The sequence below is a fragment of the Mirounga leonina genome, unplaced genomic scaffold (genome assembly GCF_011800145.1).
Source record: "Mirounga leonina isolate KUSES-001 unplaced genomic scaffold, KU_Mleo_1.0 Mir_125, whole genome shotgun sequence".
Lineage (NCBI taxonomy): Eukaryota > Metazoa > Chordata > Mammalia > Carnivora > Phocidae > Mirounga > Mirounga leonina.
In genome coordinates, this window is record NW_023270305.1 from 24,269,458 (window position 1) to 24,290,241 (window position 20,784).

Below are 20,784 nucleotides of genomic sequence, written 5' to 3' on the forward strand. Positions count from 1 at the left end.
GACTGAAGGGTCTTAACTCACTTTTCTTCTGCATATCTATTTCCGTTACACCAAAAACATCTTTCTCAAACATCAGCATAGTCATATATTGTCCTTCCTCAAAAATGTCTATGGCCTCTGATGCCACAAAATAAAGTTCAGATTACAGCAGGATACTTACAGTCCTTTACACTCCGGTCCCAATGTACCTTTCCCATATTGCTTCTCAAATTCTTCCCCAAACACTTTCAGATCTGTCTCTGCTTATGCCACTGCTGGGAAGTTCTGACCCCGGAATCCTCATCTTTTGCAGTTCAACTCAAATGTCTTTTCTTTTATCCTTCCCCAATCCCTAAAGGCAAGCTCTTTCTCTGCACACATCCTATGTTCACAATTTCTCCCACTCCTTTTTTACACTTTTTTCATTACACCTAACTTGCCTTCTTAGCCCATTGGCCGGCACACGGCAGGTGCTCAACCTGTTGAAGTCCTGCCATAATTTTATTCTCTAACCTTTCTGCTAAATATGTAAAATAATTTTTTTCTTTAAGCAAAGGAAATAATCACATTTTGATTGTTAATACAGTATCTGGGCAGGAAATCAAGATCAAGCAGTGATATAGCCACTGACAGGGAAGAGATGAAACTGGTTGAAAATATTTTTAATAGTCATTAGTGACTTCAACTGAACTTACATATCTCTTGGCTAAGGGGCCTCCTGACTTCAAAATTTACCAAATACTTGACTATTAAATTAATCAAGTTCTGTGTATAAAGGCAAAAACAGATATAGACTTGGGCCCATTGGTAAATATAGAAAGATATTTGAGTAGATAAGATACTTGAGTGGATCATTAAATTCTTTGAAAGTTTCCTGTTTAATTTCCTTAGTCTGAAGGAAATGATGCACATAGAAACAGAGGAAACACTGGGAGGCAGATTATTTTCCATGATTGTATCACAAAGCAGGTCCTGAGGGCTCAAGTAAGCCTATGGAATGCACTGGCGGAAAGCAAAACAAAATTAAGAAAGGGAGAGTAATGGGGTGAAAAAAATATTTATTAATCTCCTAATCCTAAATTTATAGGAAACTGGTGTAAACAGCAGTGTTAAGAAGGAGGAAAGCAAGGAGACGTTTTCAAGACCAGGCCAGCCCAGTTAAATTCTGCAGGCTTAAAGTCACAACGTGCTATGTTGTTTATTGTTTCCCATGCACCCAAACTTGTAGTATTCATATTTAATAGAACTGATCAGGAAGATGGGCTGCAAACGCATTCTGCATCTGTCTTACGAACATAACACTGAATTACAGAACTTCGAAAGTACACACACCTGTTAATAAACGTCTTGGTGATAGTACAATCAGGTTACTTAAAAGCATCTCCAGGAAACCAGAAGACCATATAATTTATATAACCCGAGAAACTAACTTTGTTTAAAACATCACAGTTCGTATGTTCCCGTATCTGGAAGCTTGGCATCGTTCACTTCACCGCCAGGCCTCTAAAGCCGTCTCGACCCTTCAAAGGCAGTCCAGCTTCTTGGCCACACCTGGTCTCCCAAAGCGCAGGTGCGCCCCGCTGCCCCCGCTGCCCCCACCGGCCGCCCTCCCGCAGCCGCTCGCCTCCCCAGGGCCGCACCTCCCTCTAGCCCCCAGGGAGCCGCAGCGGGTGGGGCGTGCGGCCGGCGCGAGCACCCTGGCACCTCTAGCCCTCGCCCCCACCCCGCCTGTCCCTCCGGAGGCTACCGGAGGGCAAGGCAGCCCCGCTCCGCTGCCCTCAGGAACTTTCCCTCTTCTGGGGGCGTGCATGCAGACCCGGTCCTCTCTCCCTCAGGCCCGCCGCCAGCACCCACACTTACGGCGCGGACCCGTGGTGCCCGCCACGCCGCCTCGCGCAGCCCGGAGCGGCGCCGACCCGGCGGAGGTCGCCGTGCGCGGGCCGCCCCCCGCCCAGCAACTGCGGAGCGCAGCGCCGCGGCGTCTCCGGGGCAACCGGACGCTCGGGGCGCGCGGGCCGGGCGGCTTCCGGGGAGCTCCTCCGGCGCCCGCCGCTCGGGAAGCCCGGGCTCCGCCGCCTCGTCCCGGGGGGCAGCCTCCGGGCAGAGCCATAACGTCGGGGCTGCAGACGCGGCGGCCGTTTCTGCTCCAGAGCCCTGAAGATGCCCTGGGGAAGGCGCTCAGGAAACATTTAAACTACTTTCCCGCGAACGCCGTGATTGTAGGAAGTCCTGCTCCTTTCCAAGGCCTCAAGCGCACTTAAAATGAAGCCCGTGTAAACGGCGAAATGAGGCCGCTTCCCTGCCTGGGCCGAGACCTTCAGTCTGTCAGATCCTCTCTTTTAGTCATGACTTTTCAGTCTTGCTTTTCTGTCCAAAGAGCTTTTTAGCAAACTCGTGGAGGCCTGCCCGTGGCAGGCGGCTCTCAGCTGTGGGGCGCGCTGCTGCCGTGTTCACAATCCTGCAGGCACTGTGGTAGTATCTGGAGCGGGTTCAGAATGAGGCAGATTTGCCACCCAGGGGGAAGCAAGTCAAGCAAATAACGCGATGAATGCCGTATCGAAGTAAATGCATTAACGCTGCACAAGATCATTTTTACGAAAGCTTACCCTTCTTGTTCCCAAATACGAACTTAAAAATACTACGTTAATAAGCACATACATACTTGTTTAGCATCAATAAAATGCTCCCCATCATGCCGGATTTAGGGTAGTCATACTTCCCCTTCTTCCTTCAGGTGACTGTACTCTTCATCTTCAGTTTTCCATTTGCTTCATTTGCTTCGAAAATAAAACCAGAGACAACCTTTTATCTCCTTTCTCTTTCAAGACCAAGCATTCTCCCAATAAACCCAAATCTACATAAACTCACATCGACTCATTTCTGCCCTTATCATGCTACGGAAAATATTCTCCGTAAGGATACGAGTAATCACCTATGCACAAACCCAGCTGCCTGTTTTCATGGGCGTGTGTCTGATCGCTGCAGTTCCTAAGTGGAGCTTCTAGCTCCTTTTCTCATTAGGAAGCTCTCCACAGTCAGGCTCAACCTTGTTTTCTAGCTTTGTGCCTGTTGCTGTGCTCCAGGTTCTCTAAACCAAGCTCAGCTGCATTTATCGTCACTACTCCAGGAACCTGCATTCAGAGTCCTTGAAGCTTAGTCTAGCCTACAGCTCACCACCCTTTTGTACTGCACTTGATAAACCCTTCATCTAACAACCTGGTTTATATATAACTTTCCACACAAAGGCTTTCTTTTCCCCAAAGTATAATTAGGCGCAACCTTTTGTACCTTTAAAAATTTTTTTTTTCATCCAAGTGGGCTCCTTGAATACTAGAAATGATGCCTTTTCCATCCTTTTTCCAGCATCAGTGAGGTGCCTGGATACACTGTAAGTGATGTGTAAGTTGGTTAAATAACGGAGTTATCTCACAAAAGTAAAAAAAAAAAAAAAGTCTTTGCAATGAGTTTTGACTAGACTTACTTAATAAGCTTTAACTAATTTTATGCAAAACACTTTGAATAAAGAGAATTCAATTGAAAGTTGAATTGAAAATTCAATTCAAAATTCTTCTTGGTAAAGCCAAAAAATTAAGATAGGAAGTTGATTTCTCTTGTTGCAGAGACTGTGAAAATCAGAACTTGAAATCCAGCTCCTGGAGAAAATCCATCTAATTTCTGGGGGGAAAATGCTTCATATATTTTAGAGGGCAGTGGATATACTGTTTGTATTCTGTGTAATACATACTTTAGTATAGTAGTTAAGGGTATACACTTTGAACCAAGTGGCCTGGGTTCAAATCTTAGCTCCACCATGTATCAGTTATATCCTTTGGCAAGTTATTTAAGCTTTCGATGCCTCAGTTTCATTTGTAAAACAGCATTAACAATACCTACCCACTAGGCTGTTTTGGGGCTTCCATGGGACAATCTGTATAAAGCATGTAGAATCACACCTAGCACAGATACATGTACTGGGGACTTACTATATTCCCTCAAGTAATACTCTTCGTGCTTATCCATTATTTTGTATATAGACACATTTTCATCTTTGTTTCTAGTAATGGTGAAAACTATCTGCCCGTTCTTTCCCAATCTCTCCTGAAATCAGTGTAAGCTGAATGACAGCCAACAGGCCCAGAAACAACTGATCTCATTCTTCTCAATACTACTAAGAAACTAGCTAATAAGATAGATAGCTTGAACTTAAATGAAGATGAAATATATTCTCTCCAACATTTAGGTGAGTGGCTCTTTTCCTTTTGAATGAATAAAGATCCTTAATCAAAAGTTACTAGGTAGAGCTACAAAATTTGCATTTTTAACAGTCATCAGAGATTATTCTGATCATGTGATCCTTCGACCACCCTCAGAAAACTGATTTAAATTCAGGTCAACCAATGTTTCCCACATAGAGATTGCACATCTGAATAATCTGCATGACTTTATAAAAGTAATAGGTTATTGGGCTTAGCCCCCAAAGATTGATTTCAGGGGTCTATGTTTTTAAAAAGCCCACAAGTAACACACAAACCAGTTGTGTATTTTCTGGAAATAATTCCAAGTGTTTGACAGTTAAATATGATTGTTAAATTTTTTGAGATGTGACCGTTTATATAACTTATAGGACTTGGAAATTAGAAAAAACAGTGGCCCAGAAAACGGATCAACAACCTGGTCAATAAATGCCAAGAACAGAATCTTGATTTCTTGAAAATCTTTTCCATGAGTCTCTGTTTTTCAACAAGTCGACAATAATGTTATACTGGCAAAGATGTGTTTTTAGAAGTCATTATTCAGTCATTAATGCTAAGATCAGTGACAATGTATTTATTTGGGAAAAGTGATACATATACACAACTGCTATGACTATTAACACCTGTATGATTTAGAAGTCATGTTTTTAGATAAGGAAACTGTTCTAGAGTCAATAGATTACCTAAAGTCACAGAGAAGGGTAGTGCACTAGCTAAGGTAGAAATGGTGCCTCATGATCCACCATCCAGTTCTTCCCACCTAACTGTCCCCTTCTTTAGTCTCTAGAACTGCATTCCCCAACACCCTCCCGTTCCTTTCTGTAACTCAGGAGTCGGCAAACTTGCTCTATATATACAGGGTCAGATGGTAAATATTTAAGGCTCTGTAAGCCATACGGCTTTCTTGCAACCACTGTAGCGCAAACACAGCCAAAGACAATACATAAATGAGTACGTGGTGTGGTGTTCCAATAAAGCTTTATTTACAAAACGGGTGGTGAGCAGGATTAGGCTGTTTGCCGACACCTGCTCCATTAAGACTATGAATGTTTAATTGGTTTTCCTGATCAGAAAGTTGAACATTCTATAAAAGATACCCCTTTATGAAACTGAGATGACAGATCAAACAAAAATATGATCTGAGGGACCAGAATGGGTATGTAGGATTCAATGCAGAGTTATTAAAAAATTGTTTTTCTCCTTAATATATTTTAGTCTTACTCTATACAGATTAAGCCAGATGACAAGCTACTATACAACCGCATGTTAAAAAACATGTTTATTTTACACTATGTACAATCAGGAACATATTTAAAAGTATTATCAATTAAAATAAATGAAGACCATAAATCACAATTTAGTTTGTTCCTAGTGTATATACCCACATTAAAATATAAAGAACATATACCAAAAAAGAGCCAAGGTGTGCATTTTGCTAAAACTTGGTATTATACATATTCCATTGGAAAAAAGCAATCAAAAATGACTTTAAACCAAAACTAAGTTCCTGTGATGTGTAGTAACCATTATATTGTTTATATGAGGTAGTAACTAAATTATTTTGGCCGTGTGTTAATACTCTAAGTCAAAAGAAATATGAAAATGATCATAAAATAAGGCCAACCAAAATAAAGATTTCACTAGAAATTTGAACCACTCCACTCTATGGAATGTTATAGTTCTTCAATGTGATTCTATGAAATGTTTAGTGTGGACTCTTTAATGATGCTAATTTATTCTTTGTGCATACTGTAATTCAGACAACTGCAGTGTTACATCACGGTACCGCTATTCTGTGATTCAAAATTTTTTCAAAGGTATGTTTTTAAGCACAGACAAAGAATCTTAGAGGATTCTGCTTAATTATAAAAAGACCAGTTACTACAACAGGTGGTTAATTGGTTTGTTTCACATAGAAAACAATCCAAATACATTTAAAAAACATGTTGTGGAGCCAAATGCATATTGACAATGTCACAGCTTACCTTTGTGACTTAATACATCACGTATCAATACTTTGTGCAAATATAAACACCAGTGTACTTGCATTAAAATTAAAAACAAGATTATAAAATGATTATAGCCTCCATTACAATTTTGAAAGTTACAAGATTTGTATTCATATTACTAAATTACATATAATAAAAATACAATAGTGTTAAATGTATGGGTTCATCGCCAGCATCCCATTTTGTAATATAGCCACACCCAAGAATATACCAAGAATTCTTAAAATATTAACCCCAATTGCATTTTCATCAACATTTACATCTGTACAGATAAGACACTTACTTGTACATCTCATAAAAGTACATTATCTACATAAATTCTTAGTGTATGTCTTCAGCAATATGAAGTTTCACAGAAAAATACCCCTGTGTGTACAAAGATTACATAACAATGAATTAAGCACTTGTGTGGTTCAATATGCTAAATATACCCACACCACTTAAAACAAAAATCCTCCCCATCTCATGTCATGCCACAATAAATTACAAGTGACTGAAGCCGGGCACCGCAGCTCCGGACGGCTGCAAGCATTCGTCCCTGTTGCAGCAGCCGTGTTCGTTCTTTCTCACACTCACTGTTGAAGTACAGCCGTCCTCAGTAACTGTTCTCATGGCCCGCCAGGATGTATAAGTTGCTATTTGCTGTGGGGTTATCAGTTGGCCTGCTTTCCAAAACCACGACCCTAAAGGTGATAAACAAAGTTATTCTTGAAAACTAATGTTAGCAGAAACATTTTCCATTGCGTCTTCATTTTCTGCCTCTATAAATGCTGTTTATTTGATTTGTGGGCAGAAAATGATTTGCAAATCACTATGATTAAAGAACCAGTTCCAGCTCCAGGAAGTACTTTCGCTGCCCACCACTCTCTAAGCCAGTGTTGTTCGAAGAGTCAGAGGTAGGGAAAACCGTATTTGGAATAATTTGGGGGAACTTAATTCTCACAAAGTATAAAACAACCTGTTGTTCAAGAATCAGAAAGTGTGGGCGCCTGGGTGGCTCAGTCGTTAAGCGTCTGCCTTCGGCTCAGGTCATGATCCCAGGATCCTGGGATCGAGCCCCGCATCGGGCTCCCTGCTCGACGGGAAGCCTGCTTCTCCCTTCCCCACTCCCCCTGCTTGTGTTCCCCTCTCTCGCTGTGTCTCTCTCTGTCAAATAAATAAATAAAATCTTAAAAAAAAAAAAAAAAGAATCAGAAAGTCTATCAGAATAGAACCCAAAAATTCTATTTGGCACTAAAACCAAAAAATTTTGTTTGTTAGTATATGGTATTTCCTCTTTCTTGTGCTATAAATCATCCTTTAGACAGCACGTTTAATGCAAAATTAGTACTGATAGATCTATATATTCCTGTTACTTGGAAGATCAGGCGCATTCTCAAAGGCTTTATAACTTCCTGACTTGTGAATTCTTTAGTGTGAAAAATACAATGTTGAATGTATTACTGTAGAAATTTCAATTCCCTTGAAAAAGAAATCACTTTCATGCTGGCTTTATAAAACACATTAAGTACTATGTATTTAATACAACCCCTTCCCATACCTGTCAGATCCAAGCAGTCGGAAAATTCTTGTGTTATCTGAAATTTCTTGTGTTACCTGTTCAATTAAAATATAAACTTAATTTCTGGAATTAAAGGTACAAAATTTTATATGGGCATTTAATTTATAATTCTATAGAAAGGAAACGTAATTCCTAAGATGAAAATAGATCCCTGCATGACTGTTAGTTTGTTAAGTCAGCACATAGATACATCAGTTTGTTAGTCTAGGAAAAACGTGCCTAATTTTGAATTAATCATAAAATAGGAGAGTAGGAAAACTATTTACTTACTAAATTACAGACCTCAAGGGAAAACTGAAAAGCAAGCACGCAGTCCATTTACTTATCAGAACCCTCTGTCAGTCACGTTAATGCTAACAGCAGGGCCACGGTGGCAGCAAGCCACTTAGATCTGGTCCTTTTACTTCAACAAGGCTGCACTGTGGTATGATGGGACAAACTCAGGACTGGAATTTGAATCCCGGTTCTCCCACTTAGCAGCTATGACACTGGGCAAGGTAGTAGTTTGCTGAAAATGGTTTTGCCTTCTGTAAAACAGGAGGGAAAAGCTCTACCCTGCAGCAGTATTGTGCAGTGTTCTCAGAAGTAGTAGCTAAGGCAGTGCTCAACAGATGGTTTTTCTTTCCCATAGCTCTCCCAGTCTCCTGAAATAGTATTTTCTGATGGCAGATATCCTTTAAGAAGTCCTCAGTGTGACCCATTACCAGTTGGGGAATTAAAGATTAAGTCTATGGGAGAAAGAAAAACCCACTATTTGTTGCTTACTGAATGCAAAACATTCCAAATTATAATGGCAGTAACTTCTCCCCACAATTTTGTAGGCTGAAAAAACAATTTGATTTCCAAACTAAATGTATTCCCGTTAGTACCTCTACAGTTAGTTATTCTGGAAACACCAGCGATTCTCAACCTCTTTCAGAACCCAGCACACCTGAAGGATACAACATGCTCACTACAGTAACAGTGGCTCATCATGACTGATCTTCAATGTGTTTTGGGGTTTGTCTACTGGAAGGACGTAACATTTTTGGAGGAGCAATATTAAGTAAGGGCTGCTGGCACAATTTGAAAAAGCCCCTCAGGGATGGCTGGGTGGCTCAGTGGGTTAAGCGTCTGCCTTCGGCTCAGGTCATGATCTCAGGGTCCTGGGATCCCGTCCCGCATCGGGCTCCCTGCTGCCTCCTTCCTCTCTCTCTGCCCCTTCACCTGCTTGTGTGCTCTCTTTCTCTCTCTCTGTCTCTCTCAGATAAATAAGTAAATAAAATCTTAAAAAAAAAAAAAAGAAAAAGCCCCTCAGGTGATTTTTTGGACAATCTTCTTTTTCTTAAACTGCTCTCTGGTATCCGGCCTATGGTGTCTTTCTCTGCCTAGTGTTTACTAGTTGTTGACTGTTCTTATCTCCCTGCTCAATTCCCCCTGGTGATTTTTTTTTTTTTTTAAAGATTTTATTTATTTTTTAGAGAGCGAGCGAGAGAGAAACAGCATGAGAGGGGAGAGGGTCAGAGGGAGAAGCAGGCTCCCTGCTGAGCGGGGAGCCCGATGTGGGACTCGATCCCAGGACCCTGGGATCATGAGCTGAGCCGAAGGCAGATGCTTAACCATCTGAGCCACCCAGGCGCCCTCCCCCAGGTGATTTTAAAACATCTTCTGGAGAAGCCCTCTTGTGGGAATAACTACTAGAGACATATTAGCTACGAAGTTTCTTTTCTTTAAATATTTTTAAGTAGTCTCTACAACCCAACTGGAGCTTGAACTTACAAGCCCGTGGCCCAAGGTCGCATGCATGCTCTACTGACTGAGCCACAAGGTGCCCCCTGACTGTTCCTGAAAACTCACTATAAGCCAAGCATTATGCCAAGCACATCATATGCTTCCTTTCATTTAATCTTAATAACCCAATGAAGTAAGTACTATTTTGTTATCCTCAATTCAAAATGAGAAGTATAGGCAAAGAGAAGTTCAGTGATACGCCACGGCTACGGTTACAGAACAGCAGGGCAGAGACTTGAACCCGGCGTTTCAACTCGAACTCATGCTCATGGTCGCTCTGCTAAAATGTCCACTTGGTTAGAAGAAATACTCTGAGCTTAGAATGACAGTTTGGGACACAAATGAGCTACTTTCTTGCTTGAGGCACCTAAGGTTCTCCTTTCCCTCTAATGCTAAAATGAAAGTTACACTACTGAGATTGGTTTGGCAGTTCTGGGGGAATTTCTGATGATTTCACTTGCCTATGATATTCTTGGGGGCAAGTACCACATTTTGCTCACATTTGTAACCCCAGTGCTTTCCAGCAGAACTGGAAATGCTGAGCAGAACTGAGTATGTCCTAGGACTTGGGAGTTAAATTGTTCCTGGAATTAAATTAAGGTAGGAAGAAACAGGGGCAGGGCGCCTGGGTGGCTCAGTCGGATAAGTGCCTGATTTTTTATTTCAGCTCAGGTCATGATCTCATGGTCATGAGATGGAGCCTGGTGTTGGGTTCTGCGCTCAGCTCAGAGTCTGCTTGGGATTCTCTCTCCCTTTGCCCCTCCCCTGCTCATGTTCTCTTTCTCCTTCTCTCTAAAATAAATGAATGAATGAATGAATGAATAAATAAAATCTTAAAAGAAACAAACCAACTAGAACATACAACTGCATGTCTCTACCAAACCATCTATTAAAAATAGGGGGAAGGCAAAGAATCTTACAAATGTCAAGTGAATCAGGGTAAGAGAGACAGGAGGCAAGGTGGCTAAAAAGGAATGTGCAATCCTTTACTTATAAACCCACTCTGGTCATTATTCTGAAATACAAAGTAGAAAGGTGCCTCAAGACAAAGAGAGCCAGCATCCACACTGTTGTTCCAAGTGATGGTCTGGGAGAGTTAAAAGGAAATCACTTTTAGCAGTATTAGGAACTTCTTGTTCTGAGCCTAAGAGTTATCTGGCTGCACATAAAATATGCACTGAAGTTGTCTGCGTGAATGGAGAAAGAGGCGCTGCGGAGTATGTGCTATTAATTTAATTACCAGGCTGAATATAGTAATTAATAAAGTGAGCATATCAAGTATTCCTTGTATCATTTAAGAATTTTCCAAAGTTAAAGAAAATTGTTTGAATAGAATTTGATAGTTTCATGACTATTTAATGGACACAATTTTTAAAAGATTACTTACCTCATTAGATCTAAAACTTCTACCTTGCATTCCGTGTTTCCAGAAAGCTAGCACACTGTCTTGTAGGCAAACTAGCAGGCAAGAACAGCTCAGTTACTGTTAATAGTACAAAAGTTCAACTGATAAGCATCAATTTTGTCCCTCTATCTTGCATAGCAATACTTCATTTAATAACTAATGTCAGCTATTCCATATTTACATGGCATCTTTACTTTTGAAATTAAAAATATACATATACCAGATAGAACTTATTCATCTTTTTGGCAAGAAAAAAGAAAATTCTTTGAAAATATTGTTTTGTTTACTGACATTTTTGTTTTGATAAAATGACAATATTTGAGATAAGGTATTTTAAACATACAGAAAAATATGAGAATAGCACAGAAACGTATGTATTTACCATCAAATCCTAACATTTTGACACATTTGCCTTTTGTTTTAAGTAAAACCAAATAGAGCTGGCATCCATATACAACCCCCTGTAATCCCTTTCCAGCCCCTCCTGCCTCCCTGACATAACCACTATTATAAATTTGGTGCTTGTCATTCTCATGCCTGTTTTTACTATTACTACACAATATCAAACTTTATATTGAATGTTTCCAACTTTCATACATGTGATCTAATGAACATAAAATTGTTTCTAGTTTTTCGTTATTACCATCTATAATAAACATTCTGTGCCTCTTTTCGAATACATGTGCAAATTTTCTAATTCTAGAAACAGGATTACTGGGACACAGGCATATGTACTTTCTAAAAATATTAGTGTTGTTTTAATATTTACATATTTAAATACATATTTTTGTGTGGATTCAGTGAGGAAAATGTCTAATTTTCTTTCCTGCGGATAACCCATTGTACCAGCATCATTTGCTGAACGTCTCCCATTTTCCACCGACATATTATGCTATAAATTTCCATTTATATGTGGGCCCATTTCTGAGCCTTCTATTCTAATGCCACTGTTCTATTTATTTATCCCTGTGTTGATCCCACACAGTCTTAATCACTATGGCTTTGCCAAAGTTTCAATATGGAGCAGGGCAAGTATTCGTCAAAATTTATTTTACTGTTCTTGGCCTTTGGTTCTTCCATATAAATTTTCAGATCAGCTTATCAAGTGGCACAAAACATCTTACTAGGATTTTTATTGTAAATGTACCAAATGTGTGGTTTAACTTATAAAGAACTGAAACCTTTCTCATATTCAGTCTTTCTATCCATGGACATGGTATAGTTCTTCATTTGTTCAAATCTTCATTTATGTTTTTAAACAATAATTTGGAATATCCCTGATAATGGTTTTAAACATGTTTTGATTACATTTATTTCCACATATTTTATTGCCATTGTCAATGAGATCTTTTTTCCTATCAAAAATTTCATAATTATGGGCACATTGAAAAGCTATTCATTTGTGTTAGTCACATCCAGGAACTGAATTCTCCTACTGGCTCATTAGTTTACTCAGAGAGCTATACATTCTATATAGATAATCATACCATCAGCAAAAAAGGATCTTTTACTTTTTCTTTCTAATCCTCATAGTTTCCTTTTCTTGTCCAGTGAGATAATGTTGAAATGTGATGACAGCAGGTATTCTTATCTTGTTCTTGACTTCAATGGGAGAGTTTGACCATTGAAATATGAATATTTTTAAATAAGTTTTGCTAGATGAAGAAGATTTCCTTCTATTCCTAATCTAAGAAGCTGTTTTTTTTTCTTAAATCATGAACGACTTGTATTCATTTTGTGTATTTACTGAAAAATTACGTGACCTTTTGCTTTTAAAATTTAATGTGCTGTATTACATAAACAAATTTTCTGATGCTGAATGAACCATCCTTACTTTCCTGAGATAAAGTCTATTATTTGATGATGTGGAATTGTATTTGTTAGTACTTTAAACTGTTTAGATTTTTTCAAAATTTATTTTCAAGAGACTGTATAATTTTGTTTTCTGTACTAATCTTGATTTTAGTAGCAGTGTTAAACAGTGATTTGTTCAGCATTCCTTCTTTGTCAATAATCTGAAATAGTTTGTATAGGATAGGGATCATCTCTCTTTTTGAAGGGTGGATAAAATCTCCTAGAAAGCCATCGGGCCTTAGGTGGGGAGAGTCTTGGTTACTAGGCACCTCAGGCAAGGAACCTGGTTCTGGCTCCCATCTCCTGTGGGATATTTTTAGTCTTCTTTATCACCAGGAGCCCAGCACCTCTGTTGGGTTCAGGCCTGCATACTGCTTAGAGTTTCCGTTCTTTATCTTACTTTTTGGCCCTGGCTATGTGTTTTTAAGCATGGATTCCATTTTAACATCTTGAAGAGATTTCCCTCATTATTATCATCAGCATTTGCCTGCTGGCAGAGAGACATTCTAGTTGGAGGAGAGAGTAAAAATAGAACTAGGAATAAGACAAATGAACTATCTGCCCTTGGCCCTACCCTTGACCAACATATATATGTGCAAATATCTTTCACTGATAATGAAGACCAAAAAAATTGTGTCTACTTAAATACTGAATTAGCTCTCATTCATTTTCCAAGCACCATCTATGATCATTCTTACCTAATTTTTCTGGAATCTAATCATTTTAGAATACTGAGTCTGTCAGAAATCCTTTTTCAGAAAACACTCTAGTCAAGCAAAATGTGAGAATGACAAGGAGATTCCATGATCTCCTTATGGAGATGCTTAAAATGCTCTGATCAGCAGATACAATAGAAAAATACAACAGAGTACCCTAAGGCCTAAATTTTAAATACTTATAGGGAAACTCTACAGGAGTTTGGAGGAAATGGGAATTCATAACTGTGTTATGAAAAATAATATTTAATTATTTCTTTTGAAATGTCAAGCCTCTAAGGAGGGTAACATTATTTATAGATTATATCAGTTATTAAACTATTTCAGAGAATGTATAAAAGTGAAGACTGATACTGACCTCATATTCATTATATCCTGTATTTAAAAAAAATGTGTCCTTAGTAAATATGTTTCTGTAATTTCAGATAATTATCAGGTAAGTTATTTTAAGCAGCTCTTATTGCAATCAAACAAGAAATACAAAACTTTCACTTACCTATTGATTCAATCTGGAAATCAAAGGTGAGTTCAGATGATAATTTTCTGCTAGATTTTAATCTTCCTTGAAGATTTACTATTTTTATACAACCTAAAGAAGGTGGGGAAAAGTCACTCAGAAACTAAGATTAAAAAAATGTGTTAAAATAAGATGTTCATAAATAAAAACTTACAGTCCAAGCATACAAGAATGGTATCTCTCTCCAGTTGGGTTACATGAGTAACACTTGTCTGTGGGCTATCTGTAACACAAACAAACTCAATAAACTTACACAAAAAAAGTAATATTGAAAGCACAGAGATGTAAAAACAAGAATTCTGAACATCACTGAATTTGAAATGGATTTAAATTTTTAGTTATACATATGTAGTGGTTGAACCAGGCTGCTTGGGTCTAAACTAACGCAGTGCTAAACGAAGTGAGTGCTCGGTGGAGCGCTAACTCTGGTCCTTACTACTGGTGATGTCACTGTTTCCATTTATATGTGAAATAAGGAGTCTAATCTTCTATATTACGGTTATGAATGATTTTTGCTTTTATGCTCAGAAGGCCAGGGACTAGGCTTTGTACATCATTATATGGTAGTGCCTAGCACCACATGAAATAAGTATTTATTAAGTGAATGAATCAGAGAGTCAAACAAATTATTTCAAGTACAAATGAATTAAAAGAAATACTGAAATATTTTAAGAAGTATGAAGTATTACCAAAATGCAAAGACGCATAATTTTTATTATAATGATTTATCAAAGTTCTTACAAACTGAGAATGTTTAAATGATGATCTGCCATAAAGTGAAAAGTAGGATATCCCAAACTTTGTATGAACATCAAAACTGAAATTGCTGAGCTATAGGCCTTTGTTTCTGGCCTTATATTTCCTGCAGAATGAGTCTGATAATGTATAGTCTACTGTTTTCTACTTCCCATAGTATTTAGTCCTAGGCCATCCAAGCACTGCCATATTTCAGACCTTCAAACGTATTTTAGATTTGGTACTTCTGTAACCAACCAGGGTTGAAAGAACATGGGGGCGCCTGGGTGGCTCAGTCATTAAGTGTCTGCCTTCGGCTCAGGTCATGATCCCATGGTCCTGGGATCGAGTCCCGCATCAGGCTCCCTGCTCTGCAGGAAGCCTGCTTCTCCCTCTGCCACTCCCCCTACTTGTGTTCCCTCTCTCACTGTGTCTCTTTGTCAAATAAATAAAAATCTTAAAAAAGAAAGAAAGAAAGAAAGAAAGAAAGAAAGAAAGAAAGAAAGAAAGAAAGAAAGAAAGAAAGAAAGAAAGAAAGAAAGAGAAAGAAAGATAGATTAGGTCTCCTGTAAATCAGACCTTCGTAGCTCATACACACGAGTGAAAGTTAACAATCTGAACATATCTATACAATCTACTTCAGTTCAGGAAGCCAGTCTAGCATTACTAGAGAGAAAGTCAGTAAAGTAAGCTTTTACCAACTGCTTGTATCAATTAGTCACCACTGGAATCATCTAGAGATCTTTAAAAAATACTGATGCCTAGCTGCCACCTCTAGGTTTTCTTATTTAATTGGCGGTGTGTATGACTTGAGGTATTAGGAATTTTAAAAGCCTCCGAAGGTAGATTCTAAACTGCAGCAGAGTTTAGGAAACCACTGGCTTAGAATTTCATATGATTCTAAAATCTAACTATACTTTCTCTCTCAATTTTTATCTCATCATCTCAAAACCAGAGATGAGTTATACTTATCATATTTAACCTCTAATAAAGGGATTTCCTTACAGTAAGAGAATGAAGTAAAAAGTTCCAAAGAAGGAAGGTACCCACAGCTGTATAAAATTCTTTTGTGCAGAGATTAAGCTCTTAACAATTGGTAGAAAAATATTTAAAATTAAAAAGCTTGGGAGAAATAAGGCGTTAAATGAAATTCACTAACAATAAAGTACCAGTCACCCAACAATGCCTTCCTGTTAAATAGGGAGGAAGAGATCAGGAAAGCAGAAGTGCACCCGCTGTCTGAAAGGGAAGATGGGTGTCCAAGGGAGAATGCAGTACAGTTTGGGGGAGCCAGAGAAGCCACACATGTTGCCAGGAGCCAACCATGTTTTCCTTCAACAATGTATCCTTAAGGGAAAGCTGTTTCAAGCGTCCTGGGCTTCGGTAAGTCATGTAATTGTCTCTAGGTTTTTGTGAATATGTTTGTGATTTTTTTCACTGCCAAAAACACCTCAACTCTTAATTTCCTTCCTTCTGTGAACACTCAGGCTTCCAACAAACTCCTGACTAATCAGTATTTATTGCCAAACTGGCTTCTTAAAATTTCCCTAAGAACCCAAAGACTCTGACAGAGGGCCTCTGCAAGACCTTTAAAAATTGCCTTTTAGGGGCGCCTGGGTGGCTCAGTTGGTTAAGCGACTGACTCTTGGTTTTGGCTCAGGCCGTGATCTCAGGGTCATGAGACTGAGCCCTACATCAAGCTCTGCACTGTGCATGGAGTCCAGTTAAGATTCTCTCCCTCTTTCCCCCCACCGTCCCTCTACCCCTACCCCCGCTCTCTAAATAAGTAAAAAGTGCCTTCTAAAATGGCCACTGTCTACTTTACAGCAAAACACTGTACAATGTTATTTTTTAAGGGAAAAAGAGCAAAAAGAGCTCCATAAGAAACACAGTGCTTTAAAAATAAGAAAAAAAGATGGTTCAGGTCACTTTTTTAAAGTGTGAAAGTTCAACCAGATTTATTTACCACGAAACAAGTTTTACTAAATTTGTACTGACTACAACAACAAAACTGAAGGTTTCAAACTATAATCAAATTTCTGTAAAAAACTCATTAATTGGAAATATTTCCTAAGATACTAGCTATGAAGGAAAGATCTGCTATGTAACTGGATAACACAGATCAAAATTTAAGGAAACAATTTATATAAAAGAATTATTTTCAAATACCCTCTAATATTTCAGAAGGAGCTGTTTAGTTATAATTTATATCCTAATTACAAATCATTAAACATTTATCAAAGTTATTGCATAGTACCTGTGTATCAATTCAGGAATACAATGGAAAATAAACTATACTCAATGCAGTTTTTCCTTTTATTTAAGTCAACTTTTCTAGGCCTGACGTATGTGTATATGTGTAGTTCTCAAAGTGTGGCTGCCGTATCAACATCATCAGTGCCACCTGGGAACATACAGAAACAAAATTTCGCAGGCCCCACTCCAGATCTACTGAATGAAGAACTGTGGCAGTCGGGGCCAACAAGCCTCTGGGTGATTCATACTCAGGTTGGGGAATGCATGATGTTTTAAATATCTCAAACAAATTCACTATTTTAAAGCAAGCCATCTTCTCTTTTTCCCAGTTTCATAAATTATTCTAGATTGGATTTTTATGCACTGTTTTTGCCTAATGAGAGAGATGGTAAACTTACTATTTATAAAATCAAATGTATTGGCCTTAATAATTCAATAAAAATCACAAACCTGATTCTGTAAACCACGAAGAGGTAGAGTTTGGATTGACTGTTTCAAATCGAACCACCTGGTTGAAGTCTCTCCCTCTACTGACACCAACACAGACTAAAGGGTACTCCTGCTCCGGAACTACCAGCATCTCAAACATTCTAAGTGGACATGGTATAGGAAAATCTATGTGCTAGAGAGAGAGATGAAAATGCATTAAACAAAGGAAACCAAAAGCCAAATAATTTCATGAGAACACAATTAAGAATTTTTAGTTTTATGAAAATATAGAAAATAACTGTCTACTAAAAAGACTACTTCTTGTCACAGAAACTTTGGATATGCAGAAAAATACAAGTTATAAAGTATTTGATTTTAGGTTTAGCACCATAAAACTCTTTAAAGTTAAAGATCACGTAATTTTAGGACATTAGGGCTGGAAGGCAACTTATAAATCACCAGTTCAACCCTCTCTTTCCAGAGGTGGAAACAGAGACCCAGAAATTTAGTGACTGGCTCAGGGTCCCCCAGCCCTTTGTGGCAGAGTCTCCTGCCACCCAATTTGATGCGCTTCAGTTATCCTCCTGTCTTCTTATCCAACCGAGCAAACATGGATAAGACCACTGAAATGCTAATTAGCAAGAAACACTCCTCTTGTGAGTGGACAGAAAAAAACCACAAATAAGAGAAATTTAGCCTTATAGCTCAAGTGACTATTCATGAACTCACAGTTATGATGTAACCAATTTTAATTTTATATAACTTCAGAATTATTTTTATATTGCTACAAAGAGACTAAATAGATTCATATTTTGTAAGTTTAGAAAAACAGACGGAGAACTTTAACATCATCAGTAATCAGGAAATTAAACTACGAGAGACTATATACATCCACCTGAAGGACTAAAATGAAATGATTGACAATAACAAGTGTTACCAGGAGAGGAGCAGACAAATGCTCACCAAGTGATGGGAGCATTATACAGTATGGCCACCCTGGTTAACTATATCATCTGTTCCTGCTGAAGATATGCATCCCTTTGGGCCCTGCAATGATGCTCTGGTTATACGTCCCAGAGAGTATGAATATGCACGTGCATAGGAGGCATATGCAAAAATGTTCACAGAAGTATTGTTCAAATAACAAAACTGGAAGTAACCCAAATGCCCATCAATAGCAGATAGATAAAACGATGGACTACTCGGCATATTCACACAATGGGAAATTACAGAGCAATGAAAATGAATGAACTACAGCTATATCCAACAACGACACAAATATGATGTTGCACAAAGTCAGACATGAATGAATACATACTTTGATTCCACTTACATACTGTTGAAAAATCAGGTAAAATTAATTCTAATGTTGAGGGGTATGTTTATACAGTAAAAATGGAAAGCAAGGGAGCTGACTTGGCAGGGGGTACCATGGGGATTTCTGAGGTGTTAGCAATATTCTTCACAATAAAAGGTTGTTTTCATAAAAATATCGGTCTTATACATACTTTAATAAGTTCAGTGTTAATATATTTATATTTTTGTTGCTCTTACAAATGGGCTGTATTTTCATTTTATTTCCCAAAAGGTCAGCATTAGTATTTAACAAAGCTACTGAATTTATTTTTTAATCTGGCAACTGGTAAATTCTAAAGAAAATAAAGTCTGGAGAAAACGAACAGGTGAAATGGGGCTACCATAACTACTATTCTTACAGTGTTAGAAAACCCGATGTGGTCCTTGTGGCTAGAAGGTGAAGCTGTCTGTGCACCTGCTGTTCCTATTCAAATCCCTTCTTCCCTGGGACTGCCAGAAGCGCCTCCACCCCATGGGTACAGACACTCCTCATCAACACTCTCCAAACCCCCTCTCTAGAAGCTTTCCCATTACCTGGGGAATAGGCTTTGACTACAATTGGTCAGATTTTTAATATGGCAAAATATTTAAAATAATTCTTTGAAATGTGGTAAGAGCAATAAAGCAGACTATTCTGCTTAATGCCTCTGCTTAATTATTTTGTCAGCAAGAAAACCAAGAGATTCTGAATAATTCTATTTAGCCTCTAATAATGTTTTTTAAGTCATTAACAGAAGAGGACTGCCGTCTAAGAGCTCTAAATCCAGTTGCTATTGGTATTGGTCTTTAAGGCCAGTGACTATATCTTACTCATTTTTGTCTTAACTAGTTAAAAAAGCACTGTGCCTGGTTTTTGTAATAAGTAGATAGTTGTTTGCTGGCAAGGTCTTTAATTTCTAACTTTTATTTATGATGAAAATGTAGTCTAATAAAGCAAAAACTCTGTCAGAAATGTCATTAAGAGGAAGGAAGACTATAGAAAGGATAAAAATGTTTTTGAACACATAAGACTGTAGAATAGAAACACCATAAATACTAATCACAATAAAGTCAAATACAGGAACAAAATATCCACAATATCTTCAAGTAGAGAGACAGGGGAAGGAGAGTTGGGTTAAGATTCAGGGTAAGAGCCTACAGAGAGCTCAGGGAGTTTAGGAAAGTGGGAAGGCACAAAGTCTTGAGGGAGATTGTATTCTAAGTGCAGTATCTTAGAACACTGGCAACAGGCCTCATTAATTAGTCGGGGCCAGGCTCCCCGGGACTAGAGAAGTCGTGGAAAAGAGAAGATGTGGATGGATAATTTTTACGCTTCCCATGTCTCCAAAGTATGTATTTTCTCTTGCATGTTCTTCACACCTAAAATTCCTTTAATAGAGAAAAGGGTCTTTCGTTATGTTAGGATAAGTGGTATAACTATCAGGTAACACAACAAATTCATTCATCCTAAGGTTTAATCAGACTGTATCTCTGAACACTGATATAATGAAACTATTTTTCATTCTGATAGAGGTTAGGAATGAAAGGAATAGAGAGGATGTATCTAAAATGGACTAAAGGGGGAAAGGTAGGAAGAAGACAGGGAAGGGCAGGGCTGCAGAAAAATCAAACCATGTACACTTTAGCACTCCCTCTAGGAGAAGGCGTGCTTTTGTCAAATAGGCAAGAACAAAGAGGAGCTAAGAACAAAACAGTTTTTGCCATAAATGGGCTGTATTCAGAAGTTCTGCTTTAGACCGTTTATAAGGCTATTTTTCCCCTTCAACTTTTGGTTTAAACAATTTTTGTTTCAGTGATTTATGGCAAGAGCACCTCAATGGGTTCAAAATTCTTGAAGTTATTTTTCTATTTCTTTAGCCCTACTTAATGTTGAGGTTAATAAATGGTGATATGAAATTAAAAATAGATTCCTTAGTCACTTATAGAAATTTAAATAACAGGAAC

The 20,784-nt window shown here is 38.3% G+C and overlaps 1 protein-coding gene across 5 annotated transcripts in view; it reads right to left on the minus strand.

Moving 5' to 3' along the window:
- Window positions 1–4,727: 4,727 nt before the first annotated feature.
- Window positions 4,728–20,784, minus strand: part of MAP4K3 (mitogen-activated protein kinase kinase kinase kinase 3) — a 188,931-nt gene continuing 172,874 nt past the window's right edge. For 3 of the 5 annotated variants that reach the window (XM_035000969.1, XM_035000967.1, XM_035000971.1), the window contains 6 exons: window positions 17,506–17,677; window positions 14,219–14,287; window positions 14,044–14,136; window positions 10,960–11,030; window positions 7,782–7,837; window positions 4,728–6,924 (listed from right to left, as the gene is read on the minus strand). In XM_035000969.1, the coding sequence (XP_034856860.1) occupies window positions 6,837–6,924; window positions 7,782–7,837; window positions 10,960–11,030; window positions 14,044–14,136; window positions 14,219–14,287; window positions 17,506–17,677 (549 nt within the window). In that variant the 3' untranslated portion in view covers window positions 4,728–6,836. Of the gene's footprint in view, window positions 6,925–7,781; window positions 7,838–10,955; window positions 11,056–14,043; window positions 14,137–14,218; window positions 14,288–17,505; window positions 17,678–20,784 lie in introns of those variants that run through there. The other 2 variants (XR_004678486.1, XM_035000970.1) reach the window with 2 other exon arrangements.